This window comes from Mesocricetus auratus, unplaced genomic scaffold, assembly GCF_017639785.1.
Source record: "Mesocricetus auratus isolate SY011 unplaced genomic scaffold, BCM_Maur_2.0 Super-Scaffold_100011, whole genome shotgun sequence".
NCBI lineage: Eukaryota > Metazoa > Chordata > Mammalia > Rodentia > Cricetidae > Mesocricetus > Mesocricetus auratus.
Window position 1 is genome coordinate 70506965 of NW_024429195.1, and position 21304 is coordinate 70528268.

The 21304-nt window shown below is 36.2% G+C and overlaps 1 protein-coding gene across 3 annotated transcripts in view; it reads right to left on the reverse strand.

Moving 5' to 3' along the window:
• Positions 1 to 635: 635 nt before the first annotated feature.
• Positions 636 to 21304, reverse strand: part of Dcn (decorin) — a 33932-nt gene continuing 13263 nt past the window's right edge. For all 3 annotated transcript variants that reach the window (XM_005068017.4, XM_040754994.1, XM_013111826.3), the window contains exons 4-8: positions 14232 to 14445; positions 13307 to 13420; positions 10398 to 10491; positions 6850 to 6988; positions 636 to 1332 (exon numbers count right to left, since the gene is read on the reverse strand). In XM_005068017.4, coding sequence (XP_005068074.1) covers positions 1138 to 1332; positions 6850 to 6988; positions 10398 to 10491; positions 13307 to 13420; positions 14232 to 14445 — 756 coding nt within the window. In that variant the 3' untranslated portion in view covers positions 636 to 1137. The remainder of the gene's footprint in view (positions 1333 to 6849; positions 6989 to 10397; positions 10492 to 13306; positions 13421 to 14231; positions 14446 to 21304) is intronic.

A 21304-nucleotide genomic window follows, 5' to 3' on the forward strand; every position in this document is an offset into this window, starting at 1 on the left:
GGAGTTGGTGAGACCTCTGGCTGAAGAGAACCTGGAAGTTCATCCTAAACAATGCGCCCACACTGTGTTTAAAGCAGGGTTAATGTGAGGGTTAATGTGTCATCTTATGATTGCTGACCATAGGACAACCAACTCTGCAGCAGAGTCAGACTGTTCTTGCTTATTTCCCCACTAGGTATTGATGGCCCAAATATTCCAAATCATAAATTCTCCAAGCCCAGAAGCCTACCCCTGAGGTATGCTTAAATGCCCGATTCAATAGCTGTTCCAAAATCCAACTCAAAAAATGTTTTCCTAAAGTCAGAAGCTTACTAAAGGCAATATCAATTTTCATTACATCATTAGATGCAGAAATGTCTAGATAAGTAGCCTGATGGTCCATATAGTTCTTTTAAAATAGATTTTATGAATGAGTGAGTACGGAAAATGTGAGTTCTTTGTGCTAATGAAACAAAATCTGTTTCATGCTTTATAAGCCTAACACTGAATGTAGACAATACTCATTGTCATTCTCAAATGTAAGTATAAAGAGTACAGGAAATGCTATGAATTTGAAAATTTATACTATTATTATCAACTTCCCAGGGATTTCTGGAAGTTTTAGAATTAAGTGTTTATAAAATATCCATTTTGAATGCATTTTCAAAATTTTATTTCTTTCAATAAAATGACAGTGAAAATTTTACACAGCCTGTATTGAATTTACACATTCAAATGAGGCATTACCAATAATAAAGAAGACTAATACACTGCTAGAGTTTGGCATTTGACTTTATGTCAAAAGAGTTAATTTATGTCTATGAATTACATAATACTTTGTATTTGGTTCTTTTTAAAGCTTTATTAAAAGTCTGGCCTCTATGGTTACATCAGATTTTAATAGCTTAGTTCATATCTACAGAAACATTTAGAAATGATTCTGAATATTGCAGGCAAAATATTTTTATTGTAGGCAGTTATTCAATCTGCATATTTGGCTTGATGCATGATTGGTCGTGTGGAAAAGGCATCTACAATACTCTTGAATTTCCAGCATCTAGTTTTCTCCCCACCCCCACCCCTTTTACTAATGATACTGACAGATTGGGTTTTGGGTTGTTATTTTTTTCCAGATTATAAGAATGATGCTGTCTGGAGTTACTTGTAGTTCCCTAGTTGAATGGCAGAGCGCACATAGACACATCTGAAGGTGGATGGCTGGATCTCCCAGTACTGAACAGGGTTGCTGAAAAGGCTCACTCCGGAGTAAGAAGCCTTTTTGGTGTTGTAGCCAGGTGGGCAGAAGTCATTTGACCCGACCGCAGAGATGTTGTTGTTGTGAAGGTAGACAACCTGCAGCATAAAACAGTGTGGAATGATTATTCTCTGTGTGTGCATTGAGGTTCCTTACATAAATACTATTTTTAATTTGGGTCTTTGGGTAGGAATACATTATCACTCCTCGAAGCAAATTTTGTTTCCTGCTTTCCTTTCAGAAATTGTTTTTCCTTCCTCAGTTTGCCCTATCTCTTCAAGTTGCTCCTTAATCCTCCTAGATACTCAGGCTAGAAACATTGCAATTACACTTGCACTCAGCGTCCTTATATACTCTCTACCTCATCATCCAGTTCTGCCATCTAATCTTCAAAGTGTGTCCACAGAGTGGTCCTGATGTATACTCCCATAGCCTCAGTCTCCAGGGCCACTCCCTCAACTACTGCAACCGCTGGTTGTCCCTCCTACTTTCTCCTTTGGTTTTCAAAAGTCCACTTTTTAAAAAAAAGAAAAGAAAATTTATATCCCAGAGGGACTCTAAAACAAAGCAAAAACAACAAAAAGAGATGAGGCCAAAAGAATATTCATGTCACAAAAACAGAAGGTGAAAATTTCACCCTGCCTTTTCCCGGGGCTGAAGTAAGGGGTGCTGAAAAAATAAAGCAAATTGTCATCAGGGATTTCACATTCTACAGCCTGATACTATTCTGTTCCAAGGCTGTATCTTATCCTATCACTGGTCATGCCCAGTCCATTGTCACACACAGGCTTCCTCACCTGCAGTAACTTCCCTAAGGCATCTGCAGGCTTGCTACCTTGCTTTCTCCTAACAAATAGGCCTTCTCTCATCATCCCAATCTGCTGTTCTTAATTCAGTCCCATCTGTCTTTATTCATATTTATTCATAGCAATTGTCACTATTCAGTGTAACTGGCTTCCTCTTTTTCTTTTCCAGAGAAAAATCTAAAAGAGGGAAGAAGTTTCTACCTTTTTGTTCAAGGCTACATCTCCAGTGCCTGCTATATAGAAAGGAGATAGCCAAGAAGTACACCAAGTGAATGGGTATTGTCACACATATTAGATATGCATTTACCATATACTATCTACACAGAATATTAAACCTTTAGAACAAAAACCAAAATATTAATCCACTTAATAAAAATATGTAGGAGGAAGTAATATGTAATGAAATGAACAAAAAAATTTACACATTAGAATTTTAATAAGGTAGCACAAACTCCGAATTATATTTAAGTATCACATTTACAAAGGCAGTATTTAAAAAAGATTTTCCTTTTATTTGTTATTTTGTTTGTTTTCTGGGTAGCTCAAGTTGTTGTCAAGCTTTAAATTCTCCTGCTTCAACATCTCCAACTCTGGGATTACAGGAGAGTACCAACATAATACTCTGCTGATATTTAATTTACAAGCTCTACTATAAAAATATTGAACTTTAGTTCGTCAAGATGTTTTATAAAATATATCTTGTCATGTTTAATACAGTGATAATTTGCTCCTAAATTTTCTCAGTGTTACTAGACACCAGATTTATTTAAAAACTAAAGAGACATCAACCAGCCAGGCGTTGGTGGTTCACTCCTTTAATCCCAGCACTCGGGAGGCAGAGGCAGGAGGATCTCTGTGAGTTCCAGGCCAGCCTGATCTACAGAGAGTGTTCCAGGACAGCCTCCAAAACAATACAGAGAAACCCTGTCTTGAAAAACTGAGAGAGAAAGAGAGAGGGGGGGGGGGGGAAAGAGAGAGAGAGAGAGAGACATCAACCAAATATGATGAAGCACAACTACAACCCTAGCACTTAGGTGATGGGGCAAGAGACTCATGACTTTGGATGCAATCTAGGCTATACAGTGAAATAATGCAAAATAAATTTGAAGTTAAGACTTTGGAATAAGGTCTTCTAGTGGTGATTTGTAATATGTAACCTACAGGGAAATCCATGTCTGTGTAGTGTTTAAAACACCCTTACTCATATAATTGCCTAAGCAGACAATGGTATAAAGTGTTAAAAAAAAACCAGAAAGGAGTATTGTTAAAAACAAAGCAATAGTGTTGATAATTCATTTAGGATTCTTACATTTTGATAACGTTATATTGTTATTACTGTCCTCTATTCTAGCAGAACTTGTCAAGAAAAACAAGTAATACTTAGTAATAATTGACAGTGCTGAATGTTAAAGACTATGTCAAGGAATATGACAAGCAACAGACTGTGAACAAGAAGTGGTGCCACATAAAAAGAAAATTATAGTCAGATAAGCATAATTTTTAAATACTGAATGAAGTATTAAGAAACTGTATTTCACAATATGTAGAAAGACTGTATACTACTTCCAAGAGTGATATATCTCAAGGATTTAAAACTCATTTAACAACTTATAATAAATTAATTTAGTACACTATATTAGTATATTAGCAATGAAATATGAAACATTATCTCCACAAGCACAGACAATTTTTTTGAAGAAGAAAATGTTCAAAATTTCAGCTAATCTAGGAGCAGAAGGGTGTGTCATCACTTGATAATGAGAATTTGCAAAACAGCTATAGTTAGTGCCTTTCTTAATGGCAAATGTGAACAACCCTCCCCCTTTTAAGACAAGAAAGTTATATCACTCTTAATCTACATTCCACTGCCATCCCTATATACATAACACAGTAGATGGCAAGCTAAAATGATGGAGAGGGAAATTTGGGGGGGAAATGCCCTCTCTAAAACTCTGTTGCAGTGGTGGAATGACTACATAACATAGGTCAGGGTCATCTCAGACCTCATCAGAGAAGCTTCTTTGAGTAGTAGATGGCAGTTAGTACAGAATGTCACAACTGGTCACAGCATAGAACATAATGCTCTGTGGAGTGCTCAGGCATAAATACCATATCTATATCACACCTCAACCACTCTAAGGGTGCAATAAACATTGCAGAAGAGGGTGTGGAAAGATGATAAAAACCAGAGGTCGGGGATGAAAGGGGTGTAATAGTGTCTTCTGGACACAACAGGGTTATTGTACTCATGAGAGCACAGCAATTGTGCTTGCCTGCACAGGATCAACGCAGTCAAGTCTTCAGTAGGGAGAAGGAAGAGACTCATAAGCCCCCACATAGCTATTGACAATTGATGCTTGCTAGACAGCAAGAGTCAATTTTCCTTTTTTTTTTCCTCAATTTTTTTTGGTTTTTATGAGACAGGGTTTCTCTGCATTGTTTTGGAGGCTGTCGGTCCAGCCCGGCTCAAACTCACAGAGATCCGCCTGCCTCTGCCTCCAGGCATGCGCCACCACCGCCCGGCTTTTTCTCAAATTTACTTTAAGCATTTTCAGACAATAAAACTTGGTCACATTCTTGTCTCTTGCAAATTTTCTAGGTCTCAGTTTTCTATAAGAGTATGTGAACATGTTCCACTTGAGGGTTCTTAGTAAATTAACAATATTCCAGTGAATGGTCCATGAATTTATGGACAGCACAAATAGACTCTGTGAATTATATAGAAAATAAAGAGAGAGATAAATAAAGAGGATACAATGTTTGAAAGTTTAAGGGGTAGGGAATGGACACAAGGGAGTTACGGGGAGGAGGGATGGTATACAAAATATAATACATATATGCAAAATACCTTGCCTCCATGCTTAAAATTCTCAAAGAGTTAATAACATATATAAAAAACAAATAAATATTTATGAATTTTACAAAATAACTGAAAAAGAACTAGTATGTGTAAAATCCTTAGGATCTTGAAGGAGAAAAGGAAATAGGATACAGGTACTAAAAGCTAAGGAGAAACAGCTGAAAATGCTACTTTCCAAACATGTGTTACTCTGAAATTATTTCCTTAAACTTAACACTCTTTGAAACACAATGCTTAATTATCTTTCTTTGTAACTCACAGAAAAATGTATACTATGTCTTCAAGCTTAGAGCAGAAACATATGGAACAAAATTACAGAAAGTGGCATCAAAATGGACAATTGCTTTCTATTGTGTTTCACTCCTTAATGTTCCTAGTAAAGAAATTCCATGGTCTCTATAGAGTGTGCCAAGTTGACGAGAAAACCAAGTATAAAGAAGGTAAAAGTAGGGTCAAAGAAACAAAACTAAGCATGATGAAAACCTTACCAGTAAAAAGTATAGCTAGATTTGTCAAGTCTAAGTATCACTATATATCCACTACACCCCACAAAAGCAGCAACTACTCAAGAAAATATGTTAAGCTTCTTGCTCACATTATGTCACTTAGTCAACCTAGTTAATGTCTAATGTTCTTGAACTTGCCTCAAGTAAACAACAAATGGGAGGTGAGATGTGTGTTGGCATTTCTGAGGACAGAACAGGTCTGTCTACCCTGAGTCACCAGAAAAACTTAGATATTATATTATTTTACCTATAAAATATGTCAAATAATGCTTCTGAGACGCAGTGATTGAATGTGACGCATATTTAAATGTAAGAGGGTTTTAAAAAAATTGAGTGTGGTAACACACCTATTTAATCCTAGAATTCAAGAGGCAAACGTAGGTAGATTTCTTGAGTTTGAGAACAGCCTGGTTTACAGAGTGAGTTCTAAGACAGTCCGAGCTCAGAGCTATATAGTGAGACTCTGTCTCAAGAAATCAATCTAAATAAATAAATAAATAAATAAATAAATAAATAATAAAACTCCCCCCAAAAAGACTGAACAAAATAGAAAAATAATGATGTACATAAGACAAATTAAAAAGTACTGGTTTCTTGAATAGCTTGAATAAACATTTTTGTTTTAGTTTCTCAAAGTACCACTAGAAGTCTGTCTGTTATTATGTGTAATTATTTTTGTCACTACCTAGTAAGCATGCTTTTCATTTTTAGATTTAGAGACACAAAGACTATACCCCAATGGACTACTGGCTCTTGTATTCCTATGTTTTTTACCAATCTACATAACTTGATAATTTGTATAAACTTAATACATTACTTTTATCAGCTGTGAATCTACTTACAGTTCAAATTAGTTTACTCTATGTCATTCATCATGTACTAATTTCCTTATACAAGTGGTATTTGTTATACTGATCTATGACTTCAAACCAGCCTACCTCATAAGAAATATTCATTTTAGCACTGAGTTTTATACTATAGTCAATGTATAGTTAGTTTAAAATTAATGAGTTAAACATGCTTTCTATACAATAAGACCATATATGCCACAATACTTAAAATTCTTTTCTATGCAGTGGCTTGAATTTTGTATCCTCCCAAAATCATGTTTTAAAATATCATCCCAACAATGTGGCATGGGGTATGGGCCTTTGAAAAGTAATCAGTCTCAAATGGGGTTACTGCCCTTCCAGGAAGACACTCTCTTTCTGTCATGTGAGACTAAGAGTTGACATCAGGAGTTCACTGTTTGGGTTAGGCCCTCACCAGAACGCAGGCAGGCTAGCACTCTGATCTTAGGCTGTGAATGTTCTCAAGCCTTTTGAGCTAGTAGAAGGCTACGGCACTAAAAACTATTCCTGAGAAGAGTTCCCTTCGTCCCACAATCACACTGGGAGATTCTGCTCCAGTTGTTCCTCATAAGTAGGAATGGTTTTGCATTACCTGGATGTACTTGTGCTCCGCCAGCCCACCAGGCACTCTGATGAGTTTGTTGTTGTCCAAGTGGAGCTCCCTCAGATGAGGAGTGTTGGCCAGAGTACCATTGTCTACGGCAGAGATGCTGTTGAAACTCAACCCCAACCTGCAGAAGAGAGGAGACATTGGTGTGCATAGCAGTGAGGAAACACTTTCTTATAGGCTGTAGGAAATTTGATAAGACATCCCTTGCTTTTGCATGAACTGTTCCTCTCAAGTGTTTTCTTCAAACCTTTCTGAGTCTAGACAAAAACTATGCTTGCTGTGTGTGTGTGTGTGTGTGTGTGTGAAGATGCATGAGCAAATATATGTGTACACATGGATTCAGAGGCTAGATATAGACACTGGTTATCCTGCTCCATAATTCTCAACTTAGTTTTTGAGACAGTCTTTTACTGAACTGGAGTCCATCAATTTGCCACAATTAGTCAATCAGCAAGCTCCAGAAATCATCCTGTCTCTTTCTTCCAGGGCAAGTGCCACCGGTTTTTATGTAGGGAATCTGGACTCCGGTATTCATTATTGTACTGCAATGACTTCACCATCAGAACCATCTCTATCACCGCAAAAGTCAATTCTCAGCTCAGCATGACCTTTATCAAAACTCCTGGATGGATACCTGTAGTAAATATTCTTCCACAGCATTCTGAGGTCATCTTGGAAAACATAAAAGGCAGTGTTATGAATTGACTACTTGTATGTCTCTCTAGTGAAATAGCAAATGTCTTGTAGTAAATCTAGTCCTAACATAGAATCAGCATAGAATTTAACATAGTCCACAAATAGCCATGAATTTATTTATACATATAATAAAAACACAAATTCATTTGGTAAAGAACAAAAGGAAACATTGGGAGCCTTTTAGTCACTTTGGAAATGATGTATCTGTTTGTTTATCATGTATATTTATTCATGGAAAAATTGAAGGTAAAACATTCTAAAATGTCAGTAGCCTCCATTCTAGAACAATAAATAGAATTGGTGTGTTGTAGCAGATAAAATAAAGTTCTCCAGAGACCCTCTAATGCCACTCTGGGTCAGCTTGCTATGAGTTTCACCGCCCCCCCCCCCACTCAGACAGCTGACTCATTTCTCTGTGTTTTATAAGCTTCATTTGGTTGAGGTCTAGGTTCATATTTCTTAAATTAAAGGCATAGCAAATGAGGATTCTATGATATTAATGGGATTCCAAGTCAGAAGAATTTGGCTTGGAGGCATGACTAATTCATTAAGCATTCTAGGGATAAAACCACCCAAAGCAGAGAGATGTTAATCCATAGGGCAGATACCAGGACTATCATGGAGTAATGAAAGGGCTCTAACAGCTGCAAGAAGGGAGGAGACTGTTTATCAAGTGCCTTAGCATACAAAGGGCTGGCCTGAAGACTGCAGAATGATTTCTTCAACTTTCAGATAGGTCCAAGGCTTGAGTCCATGGAATTCAGATGCTGCTGTCCTTACATAAATAAAGTGCCCCAAGTATGACCCTGGCTTTATTGTCAAATAATGTTTAAAATGTGCAGATTTTTTATTAATAGTATCACTGGTTGTCATAGTTGCTGTTTATTAACTTGGCATCTTGGCTGAGAATGTTTAGATTTTTCCTTTCATTTTAGATACCCATTTATTATTTATGGCCTTCTGTTTTTCACTTCAGAATTATGTCTCCTGTACCTTGTGATGCTCCAAGTCCCTGTTATCAATTTTGCAGTAGACTATATCTTAGACTATACAGTTCCTAACAACTTTTTCAAGAATAATATTATCTTAAAATACTTGCTTATATAATCAATCAATAATTGTTTTTGAAAATTTGTATTTCTCCAAGGATTAAAATGACCAGTGAGAAACCTCAAAAAGCATGTTTACCATTGAAAAATATTTCTACTAATAAAGGACATGACACGCATGCCTGTGTATGCCATATATATGACTATATGTATCTAATAATAATTTATGTTTTGCACTTCAGAAGAGTGATTTGTAGTATTTTCTCCCAACACAGTCCTGAAAATAAGCTGGAAATCTGCCATAAAAAGAGGTTTTTGGTCTCTTTTCACAGGTTTTATGGTTTTTTTTTGTTTAATTTTCAACACTAACTCATTGACTGTGTTCCAACATCACTGAATAATAAGGAACACAATGATTTGATGATTTAATAAAGAATTTACTCTGTATTTTATTCCAAAAATAATGGATTTGGTACTTTCAAGAATTAGGAAACTTGATCCTATGGATACAGTAATTAAATGAAATTCAGAATCCACTTGCCAAGAAACCTAATTTTTTATTAGCCTTTTTATAATTTATTAGTACTTTAAGCTTCTGTTTAAGATAGTACATGTCATCAATATCAAGATTTGCAATGCCAGAATCTATTACTGGTTTTCATATAACAAATATCTTTCCAAAGAAACACATATATTATGAATGATTTGTCATTCTTAGAGGTTTAAAATATTGTCCTCTTATACTACTGCTATTAATCATTATCATAGTAATAATATGGAAATAAGATCCTAATGGAAAATGTATGTAACAATTAATGCAATTTATCTGCTTATATTTTTCTACATCTAGAAGGAATTAATAAGTAAGGAAAGATTAGTGATGCATAATGTAAATTACTGTGAACAACAATTTTATATCAGAAATGGGTTAAATTTTTCTACATGGAGTTTTTCTTATTATTTCAGACACCAGGGAAACATATAGCTATATATTCACAATGTTGTATTTATTCTTTCTGTTCACTATGTACTGGGTCATTTAGAGACTACACATGGAAGCAGGAAAAGATACCTAATATATTGACTTGTTACTGACATTTCTCAAGGCTAAAGATATGCGTTTCATATATTCACTCATCTATCGTGTTGGCTACAGCAGGTACACACCCTTAAGAATATTCCTTGGAGACTCCTGAATAAACTCATCAGTTTGCTTTTTCTTATGTAGCCCACTATTAAACATAAAGGGAATATGAAACCCATTTAGAAAACAGATGTACAGAGAAAAACAGGATTACACAGGGCCACAAAAATTCTTTCTTTTTTAAGTCTGAAGTAAATGTGCAATGACATTTTCTTTTAAGTCCTTTAGAGAAGAGAGGTTAGATAATTTCATTGCAGTTATTCAGAAAGTAATATTTCTATGTCCATATAGACGCCATTTGAATACATTCTCAAATTTGGATTAACTTGTTACAGTTTTCTTAACTTTCTCTTTGATGACACTAAATTAGAATATATTAAATGGACATTTAAAACCTGTTTTAATTGAACACCTTTACAAAATACTTAAAACAGCCAAATATCCACAAAATATGTTATCAATTTTGTTGTCCATAGTAATTCCAATAGTTCATTGGTTTGTCAAGAATTCGTCAGGTTAGATGGAATTTCACTTCAAAACATATAACTTGAGATAGTTTGTAAAATAGGTAGAGCTGTGTGTGTCTAAAGATGGATGACACATCCCCCATAGTTTTGATAAGAAATATTAAATTATCTTACTTAGCCAAATTAGTCAGTCCTTTGAGGCTGGATGCATCGACTTTGGTGATTTTGTTTCCATCCAGATGCAATTCCGTGAGAGAAGGAGGGAGACCTGGAATGTGCAAAAAGATGTTAAATCAGCCACCAAGCATTATAAATGGAAAATTTCTTTCAATGGGGACACATGTGGTCGATTTCAAGAAGTCATTTCAAATAATGTTGGTCTTCGTCTTTTTCCTTCTTTCTCTTTACAATAACAACACACACACACTTTATAGTGATGTGCTTCTTCACTGTTTTTATCTCATAGACTTATATATAACTGTGAACACTTTACATCATTTGATAGACTTTTGTGCTGGCAACTGTAGAATGGAAGTCAAACACCAGATCTCTCATTGTTCTTTCCACCTGAGTCAGTAGGCTTACATTGATGCTGGTTGATGAACAATTCATGATGTCAAGACAAAATAAGTAGGTGAACACTGCAACTGAAATGGAAGGATAATGTATCTGTGTATCTTTTAAGTCTGTATGTAAATGTAAGCAGGTATTTCATTTACAAGTATTATTCATAACTAGCACTATTGTATTGTGAGACTTAACTTCTCTGTGAGAGCATTTGATGCCTCTGCACCATGGCAATGCAACAATAGCTAAAAGTTACATTGTAAGTGGTTCCCAATCTTCCTAATGAGATGGCACTTTAATACAGTTCCTCTTGTTATGCTCACCCCAAATCATAAAATTATCTTCATTGCTACTTCATAACAGTAATTTTCCTTCTGTTATGCATTGTTGTGCAAACATCTGTATTTTCCACTTATCTTAGGTGATCTCTGAAGGCCTCTGAGGGGCATTGCGCCCCACAAGTTGAGAACCTCTGGCTTACATGACCCTATTAAACCAGACTGTTTTTATTGTTAACAGGGGTGTGAAGTGTCCTATAATCAATTAACCTGATATACGTAGAGTACCTGAATACCTAATCTAACATCCAAAGGCTGCACTAAACTCTCAAATATGCATCTTTAATGATTGTTATTTCCAAAGATTTAGTGATGCAAATAGTAAGCAATGTTTGAATTTATTTTCATTTCTCTGTGTCTTCTATGTATTTATATGTCTGATAATAATACAGTTTTCCACTGTGAAGACTAACAACAGCTGCAAGGCAAATGGTAAATGAATGCATGCAGACCTAGTACTGGGTTGAAGCAAGTTTTCATTTTCTTTGTCTATAAGGACATACAATTAGGAAATAATGGATTTCACTGCTAAGAAATTTACATTACAATCTCCAAATTATGTTAATGATTTTATTTATTGCAATGTCTTATATGTTGGTTTTAAAATTATTATGTTTCTTTATAGATGAATGTTTTGATAGCAGATACTATGAAAATGTGAGTAAATAAATAAGCTTTTATTTTCCCTGCTTTTGTTATGTACCAAGAATTGACCGTGTTACTTTTCTCAACTACATTAATTTTCCCAATGTGCAAAATGTTGAATATCAATACCTTTTCTTAGTAACCAAACAGACACTCAAAGTTACAAATTTGTAAGTTTTAAAAAGGAAGTGTATCATGCTCCCATCTGGACAGGAGAATTCAATAGCATTCTCTAAGCCAGAGGAAATTAAATAATAATTGAATTTTTCTCATAAATAAATATTAGGAAGTATAAACTGCTTTTGTAATAAGATATTGCAACCACTGGTATCTTCTAGACATAAACAAATGAAAATTAAAAGTCTTCCTGTAATTGCGACAAAGGTGTATTTAATAAAGCAAATTTGAGATACCACCTTCCTTCCTTCTCTAACTCAGTGAAGTTTTGTTGTATGTGTGTATGTATGTATGTATGTATGTATGTATGCATGCATGCATGCATGCATGCACCTAACTATCCCAATACTTATTTCCTCGGGTACCAAACAACCCTCTGTATTAGAAGCCTGGAGTAGGCAGAGATTAGAAGAAAGCTTTCTGGGATGTAAAAGTAACCAATGTTTCCTGTAGATGAGAATTTGCACCTAGTACCCAGTTCCAGAGAAAGGCACCTGTGTTGAAGAGGGCAGGGGTGAAGGATAGGTGGGAAATGTGGAGTGACTTTTATGAGACTGAACTTAGAGTGGGAAGAAAGTGAAATTCAATGCACATCTGTCAGGCATTTTTCTGCTGTTGCCAGTTCACAAGGACAAGATTCTGTGTGGCAGCAGAAGCTGCACTGGTGACAGTGATCGCACTTCAGCCTTCTGGAATCTGGTTTGCTTGAGGAACAGAGTCTCTTAATCAATATGTCTCCAATACACACTGTGTGAGCGTGAAACTTTAATACATTTTCACACAGTAATGTAAGGCAATATTAGTTTTCCATCTATACTCATATATTCTACTTAATTTGAGGCACTAATCATAAAACTTTGAGATTCCTTGAGCCAATTAATGACAACTTGAGCCCAAGCAAAGATTCTGATGTCTACATTCTTTATGATGACCAATATCAGGCCATCAGCTGTATATGCTTATGGAGACACTGATTAATGGAATGAAATCAAAGTTAAATTTGTTTCAGTTTCAGAGATACTACCATGTATGAGCACTTATTTTCTTTTGCTTTTTTAAACAAAACATTAATGGACTCTTATTAACTGTATGCTTTCTTTAGGAAATCATGAATGGAGACCACAAACATACTGCATCTTAAATTATGTATTAGAAGAGACTTCATAGGAATTCTATCTGTGTCTGCATGACCCATTAGTCAACTAGGCCCAACAAAGCCACCTCCAGGAATTGAGAGTTCACTGAAGATAGGCTTGCCGCACATGTTCCAATTTAAATCTCCACAATCATTTCTTTTTTAATGTCAATGCTGCTGGAGTTTTGTTTCTCAAAACATTTTGGAGAACTTTTTGTCACCTTGAGGAATAGCAGTGATGTTGGTGTCTGCAATGCGGATGTATGAGAGTCTCTTCATTCCCTGGAAGGCTCCACTTTCAATGCCAGAACTTTTCAGTGGGTTGGTGCCAAGTTCTACAATGACAGAAAGTGCAAGGCTGTTAGAGGACATTTTAGGATGTCTGTATCTGCTTCAGTGATAATCCTAGAAATAAATAGCTTTTAATAGCTTCTTAACTGAGAAACAAATGAAAATGTAGGAGAAAAGACTATGCTCTTCAGAGAAACATCAAAATGAAATGAAACTCTGTCCTAGCAAAACAAAGACTGTTGTAATGGAATAGGCACCAACACTCAGGGGCCTCAGGCAGGAAGATCACTATTCAAGGGCAGATTGGCTTTACAACGAAACCCTGTATGAATGAACAAATGAATCAAACAAGTAAAACAAATATTTATGAAAAAAACAATAGCCATGTCACTACTTACAATTTTCCCAGAAAAGCTAAGCTGGTGTTAATGCACTTTACTACAAATTTCCTAAATGTTGTTTAAGAATTTACATCTATCATTTTGCAAGCCAATTGCAAAATCACATCTAATAATCACACACCCACCAAAACCTTATAAAACGGTTTTAGAAAGGAAATAATCCACAGATGGTCAGAACACAGGAAAACTCCCCTATGGAAAGATTTCTCCAAATTCCTTTGACTAAGCACGGTTACATTTGTTCATGTAACAAGGTAGGCTGTCTTACTTTCACATTCTTAGATGACCAACGTCCAGGAAGAGTGTCCCCTTTCTCCTAGAGCTGTGACTGCTATTCACACAGCCTTCAGACACACAGGTCTCTGACCTATCACCCCCTTTCAGCAGATAAGGATTCTTGAAACCCTTTCATGCTCCCTAAGACATTGTACTCTAGCTATAATCAAATCTGTACCTATGACAATCATCTGGTTCAGTCCATTGAACACGGTTTTCCGCACTTTGGTGATCTCATTCTCGTGGGCACGGAGCTCCTGGAGGGTTTTAGGCATTTTTTCAGGCAGTTCCTTCAGTTGGTTCTTAGAGAGATAAAGCCTTTCCAATTTCACTAGAGGTGTAAACGCTCCAGAACTGATCTTGTTGATCTTATTGTTGACAAGAATCAAGGTCTGCAGAAATTGAACAACACAGAGAATTGAACAACGCACAGAAATTTGCAAAATCACAAGAAATCAGGAGCGATGTGGAAATGTGCTCCTCTAGGGTGGATATGTGTGTACACATACTCATAATTTTTATTTTAAATAAATGATGCTAAAGAAATCACTGAAAGACACCAGATTCCTAAGAACTATCAATGCCACAGATTTCATTCCGCATCAGTCGTTCTGTTTAAGGCACAGCTTCGCTGTTTGTCATGAGGATGTCTTAGGCTACACTGTCATTAGAACTGAGAATCCAGAAGTAGTTGGAGTAGGTGACTAAAGAGAGAAGAATCTATAGTAGAAGACTTCAGGGAGACATGCTTAGGCCTCCTCCGACTTGGATTTACTTTTTCTCCTGCTGTGCCCTGTGTAGAAGAGACCTGTCAGATCGAGGAGGAAGCTTAGCTTGACTTTAGTGAGAAATATCTTAAAGGGGTAAGCCCTATCTTACCACTTGTAAGATAGGCTTTGCCAATTTGGAAGCTGTGTTGAGCAAGTTGGGAGTACTGTTGAGCTATTTAGAGCATTTGTCATGGGATGGAAAAGGGTTAGGGATTCTTTTGAGCCACTGCAGCTCTGTGGAGCCATTTCAGATAGAGACAATGGTACTTCGGTCAGTAACGATTTCCATAATGATAAAAATACTGAGGCTTTGCTAGTTTGGTACCCTCTATCAAGAGCTCTTTTACCCCAGACCGAAAGCTGCGAGGCCAGCATGGGACTGATCCAGACCCCTCCCCCCCCCCCCCCGAATGTGAGAGTCAGTGAGGAGGCCTGGGCAACCTATGGGGCCCTGAGCAGTGGATCAGTGTTTATCCCTGAAATACAAGCAGACATCTTGTGTCCATAACACAAAGAGGGATGCTCTCTCAGCCTGGACTCTTAGGGGAATGCCTGGACCCTACCCTGAGTGAAATGACAGACTCTAGATATCCCCTATGTGGAAGGAAATGGCAATAGGGTGGGAGTCTGGGGGGATGGTAGGGGGTGCAGGAGGAGAGGAGGGAGAGGGAAGTGGGATTGACATGTAAAACAAGCTGTTTAAAATTAAAATAATAAAAAAGAATTGAAACTGACTAGTGTTTTATAAACTTGAGGTGATTTCTAAGACAGTAATGGGGTAATAAACATTCTCTATCGATGGTGCTCCTGAAGAGAAAACTTAGCCATTTAAATTTTGCTCTTCTGTTTTAAATTCATTGTGCACCAATAATCATGATTGGCATGCTTTTAAAAATATAATATATGAATGTGTGTATAAATGTGCTTAGGTATATTTTGGACTATATGACAGCAATCATTGCAATCATTTCTGTTTCCTTTTTTTTTTAAACTAAAATCCAAGGATTCGAGAATTTTTCCTAACATAATATTACTATTGATTATTGAGTATCTGGGGGTTTCATATCTTGCACCCTAATCACACTCACTTCCCAGTCCTAAAAAGTCTGCCCTATTCTGGTGACCCCCAAAAAAAGAAAAAAAGGAAAAAATGTCCAAATTTTGTTATTTACAGAAAAAGAAACTACTCAAGACTATCCTTGACAGGCTTATCTAAACTAATTGAAATGTTAATTTTAAGTTTTTTACTTAAAATGACTTGAGTTCAGTGCTTTCAACTGTTAATTATCAAAACTCTGGTTGGCAAAAACATCTGATTACAAAACTTAGGAATTATAATATAAAGATAGCTATATATGTACATTAGCTATATATGTATAAAGATATGTATATTATATGCTCATAAAAATCTTGACTGCTTTTGATAGACAAACTTAAAATATAAAAATATAAAAGATTAATTATAAAACTGACTTGTATACAAAATAATAAAGTCAATTTACAGTAAATCCATAGTCAAAATCTTCATAAATGAAAAGAAACCTAAAGCGTTTTCACTAAAATCAGGAACTAGGACAAGGATGACTTCTTCCTTCTTACCTAAAGTAATAAGACAACTGAAGAAGATCAATGGGATTCAAATAGGAAGGGAAGTTATCTCTTTCTGCAGATGGCAAAGTTGATACGAAGAGAAAGAAATCAGGGAAATAATTTTTTCATAATAGCTCAAAAATACTTTGGGATAACTCAAACCAAGAAAACGAAAAGACTTGCATAATAAAAGTTATAGGACATTGGAAAGGAAGATATTGGAAGATGGGATGATATCCTGTGCTCATGGATTGGTAAGATTATTGCTATGGAAATGGCCATCATACCCAAAGTAGTCCTCAGATTCTAAACAACCAGTATCAAAATTCCAACACCATTCTTTACTGAAATTGAAAAACTATCTGAAACTTCATATGGAAGCACACACATACATATGCACATACAAAAAATCACAATAGCTAAAATAATCCTGAATAATAAAAGACCTGTTGGAGGCATCACCATCCCAGATTTCAAGTTGTATTTCACAGCTATGTAAATAAACATAGCATGGTAGCCTGGCATTGGCATAACAAACATACACTTTCATTAATAGGTGAAAAATGAAGACCAAAACATAATTCCACACACCTAAGGCACCTTGTTTTTCACAAAGAAGTAAAAAATGCACAATGGAGAAAATACAGAATGTTCAACAAATGGTGTTAATCCACCTGGAAGGTTGCATGTAAAAGAATAAAAACAAATCCATATCTATTACCCTGCACAAAGCGCAACTTCCAATGGCCCAAAGACCTCAACATAGACCAGATATCCTGTATATGACAGAAGAGGAATTAGGGAATAGGGTTGAAATCATTAGCACAAGCAAAGACTATCTGAACAGGACCCCATCCGGGCCCAATGGGTCCTATTGAGGCATTAAGATCAGCATTTAAGAAATAGTGCCTGATGGGACTTAATGCTACTTTACAGCAAAGGAAATTACCACATGAGCAAAGTAGAACACTACAAAGTGAGAAAAAAATACCAATTATGCAACAGACAGAGCATTAATATCATATTAGAATACAGTATTATATTCTAATAAACAGAATAGAATGAATATACAGTGAAGTAAAAAATCTGAACATAGAGAAAACAAATGACCCAATTAAAAATAGGTTTCAGAGCTGGACATGGTAGTGCACACCTTTATTCCCCACACTTAGGAGGCAGAGGCAGACAGATCTCTGATTTTGAGGCTAGCCTGGTCAACAGAGCAAATTTCAGGACAGACATGTCTACACGGAAAAATCTTGTCTCAAGAAACAAATGAACAAAATATGGAGTATAAACAAAGAGTTCTCAAAGGATAAAACACAAATGGTTGAGAAACAGTAAGAAATGCTCAGCATTCTTAACCATCAGTGAAATGAAAATTAAAACTTGAGATTTCATCTTACCAAAGTCAGGATGGCCAAGATCAATAAAACATGACAGCTGGGTAGGATTTAAGGAAAAGGAAACATTTATTAACTGTTGGTGAAAATACAAAGTGCTAAAGTCATTGTGGAAATCATAATTATGGTTCCTCAAAAAGCCGACAATAGATCTACCACAAGATCCATCTTACTTCAGAAATATTTGCTCATCTGTGTTCATTGCTTCTCTGTAATAGTCAGCCTGAAATGGGAATAAGCTAAGCTGCAAATCACCTAATGAATAATAATGAAAATATGGTACATTTATACAATGGAATATTATTCAGCTGTTAAGAAAATTTAAATTGCAGGTAAATAAATTGAACGGATACAAAAAGAATCATCCTGTCTGAGGTACATATCTACCCCCCAATAAACATATAGTGCTTGTTTTCTCATGTATATATATGATATATATATATCTTATCTTTATGCTTTAGATATGTGTGTTACTAGTAACCTCTGCTAGTAAGGGACAAGGAGGAAATCTTCCAAGTTAGGAGAAATAGAATACAGGATTTTAGGAGAGAAAGTAGAAATTAGTGTAAGCAACTTAAGTAGGTAAAGGGATGAGAGAGAATGGTGAAGGAGGAATTACGGACAAGGGCAAATAACACTAAAGGCTTTTTGAACAGCCATCTGGAAACCCACTACAGTGGAAGTTTCCTTAAATATATGCACAAATGAAAGAAATTTAAAGGGAGTTACAATACAACAGGGGAGATAATGTCCCAACAAGACACCTTACACTACCAAGGAAAACTCGCTGTGTCAGGGATAGGTTACATCTTGTTGAATTGTTAGTCAAAGGGTCTTATGGATGCCTGCCCCCCCACCATGACCGCTCCAAAAACAAAACAAAACAAAAATATCAAAGTATATTGCAAAGGTCACCCTCCACAATGGTAAGGCCCTATTCCTGAAGTTACAGTTTACTTAACTCATCAAACATGGAGAAATTGAACTGGTGCCCAACTAGAAACATCAGCCCTACTGATGAGTGTTCATGCTGTTGGAAGGTACTACACAAGGTATTGGGGAAGAAATGTAATCATCAATATCACCAGCTACAAACCCTATGACCTACAACAAGGACCTACCTACAAGATGTATTGGTGCAATAGTCACACATATGTTATGTCTATAACCAATAATTTTGAATTGTACTTGAGATCCATTCTATAAGATGAACCTACACCTACCAGCACTACCTACTACTATTATCCTGCTAAAATGTAATAAGCATAAAATGACTCCTGATACCATACCCATAGACCATAGAACTGCTCAACTTTAATCAGAGAAACTGCTTTTTGCTGCAGATGGTAACTAACAGAGAAACCAACAACTGGACAACGTGGAGAGAGATTTTAGAGCGTTCAGCCCTAATTGTAATGTCTTTATCAACCACAACCGTCCATCAAGACTCAGGAATCTAGGTGGAAGAGGAAGAAAGACTGACAGCCGGAGGTGCCAGATGACCCCAAAGAAACTGCATATTCCAGACAGCACAGTACTTTCTCACAAATGAACTCAGAGACTGTGGTAGTACTCACAAGACACGCTCCGTTTCAAACCAAACAAAAACCCCAGAACCGAGAGAAAGCAGCGAAGACCAAGTCCTGCCCCTAAGAAGCTGTTTGTGGCTGAGACCTGCTGGCAAAGGGAGCATCAGTTTTTTCCCAATCTAAGATTACTGGGTATATCAATCATACTCCAGACCAGACCCCGTGCCCAGCAGTAGCTCGTCACTACAAAATGGATTCCCTAACTTTCGTATATTTTGGTACTTTTGTCATATTGTTGTTTATGTTTATGTATTTTTATTTGTCATTTTTCCTCTTTTCAGTTGTTTGATTTTCTGAGAGAAAGAGAGAGAGAGAGAGAGAGAGAGAGAGAGAGAGAGAGAGAGAGAGAGAGAGAGAGAGAACATAAAGTTGGGTGGGAAGGAAATGGGATCATCTGGGAGGAGTTGTTGGAAGGTAAAGAACATAATCAAAAATAGACTTTAAATAAATTATTTTTAAAAAGGAAAAAATCAGTGGAGGCTTGAGCTAGGAGAACACAGAGTAAGACAAACTGCACTATTTGCAGGCCCTCAAGATTGCAAAACCTTAATTTAAGATGAAACAGAAATCCTTAAATGTCAGTTACAGAGGACAGTAATGAAACACTGACATTGTCATATGTATACAATATAGTCCAAATATCTGTTTTACTCTGCTAAATATTGAAATATGACTTTTAACACTTTATGCATTTTTCTTAAAAGATGTTCTTGTAGGGGTTGGTTTCACTGTCCCAGGCATTGCTATGAGGGTCTAATTGGAGTCACTCACAAACTTAAAAGCAATAGCTAGTGCTCATGCTCACACAGAATGCTCCTGACCCTCTATATTCAAGATCTGGCTCTTATGTGCTGTGTGTTCTGCCTGTTTCCTTATCCATAGAGAGGGATACTAAAGTGATAAAAGCCAGGAGGATTAAAATAAGGCCTCCTAAATTTGAAAACTACAACCATAATACCATGAGTGCTAAACAGATATTTGTTAGTATTCAGTGGCTTACAATTTTTGTTGATTATTATTTTAAAACTCATTCCTTACTACATTTATTAAGCTATAATTTCAAACAAGCATATCAAATGTAGGTCTATTATATATAAAGGTTATGTGTACATACACATCTATACATACATATGGTCTATAAAACTACTTTATGCAATAACCTACAGAGTTGTAAATGCAGATAACAACTGGAGAATAAAGAATTTTTGTTTCTCCTTAATCCTCATCTATTTTAATCCCTTCTAAACTTTTGTTTCTTTCCTTCCTTGTCATTCTGGTACAGTTTTCCTGACCAAAATTATAATGCCTGTTTGCATAATAACAAGGAAGGAAGGAATTGAGAATAAAAGACAGAGAGAAAAAGAGTTATTTGGCATCTCCTGCATGATCACAAGCTCTAATAAACTCTCCTCTTCTTCCGATGGACACTTTGAAGTAGAAACAAAGGCTTGCCAAGGTGACAGCTGTTTCCCAAACTTTCCAGAAGGAAACTTACTGAAATAACTTCTATTAACTTTAGTAGAGTTGGAGAGAGCCTTGCAGAAAGCAGACGTCTCTTTATAAAGAACTTCCCCCAAATTATTCATATTGCACTTACATGTTTAAGAAGTTATTGTAACACAAATTTCCTTCCATAAAAAGGTTGATTTGGAATAAAATTTGTGAAAGAAAATTCATATTTTAAAGTGTTTCAGTTAATTGAAATGATACTGGCTCTTTATCTTCACTTAAATAGAATTCTTGGAGCAGTGACTTGGACAGTCCCAGACAAACACTGCTGGGTTTTCCATCAACTCTGTGGCGGGGCCTTGAGATGAAGGCAGTGATGTGGGGATTGAGATGCAGACTCGCCCTAGCAGAGAAGAGCTGCAGGGCTCCTGCTGCCTGCTCAAGTCACTT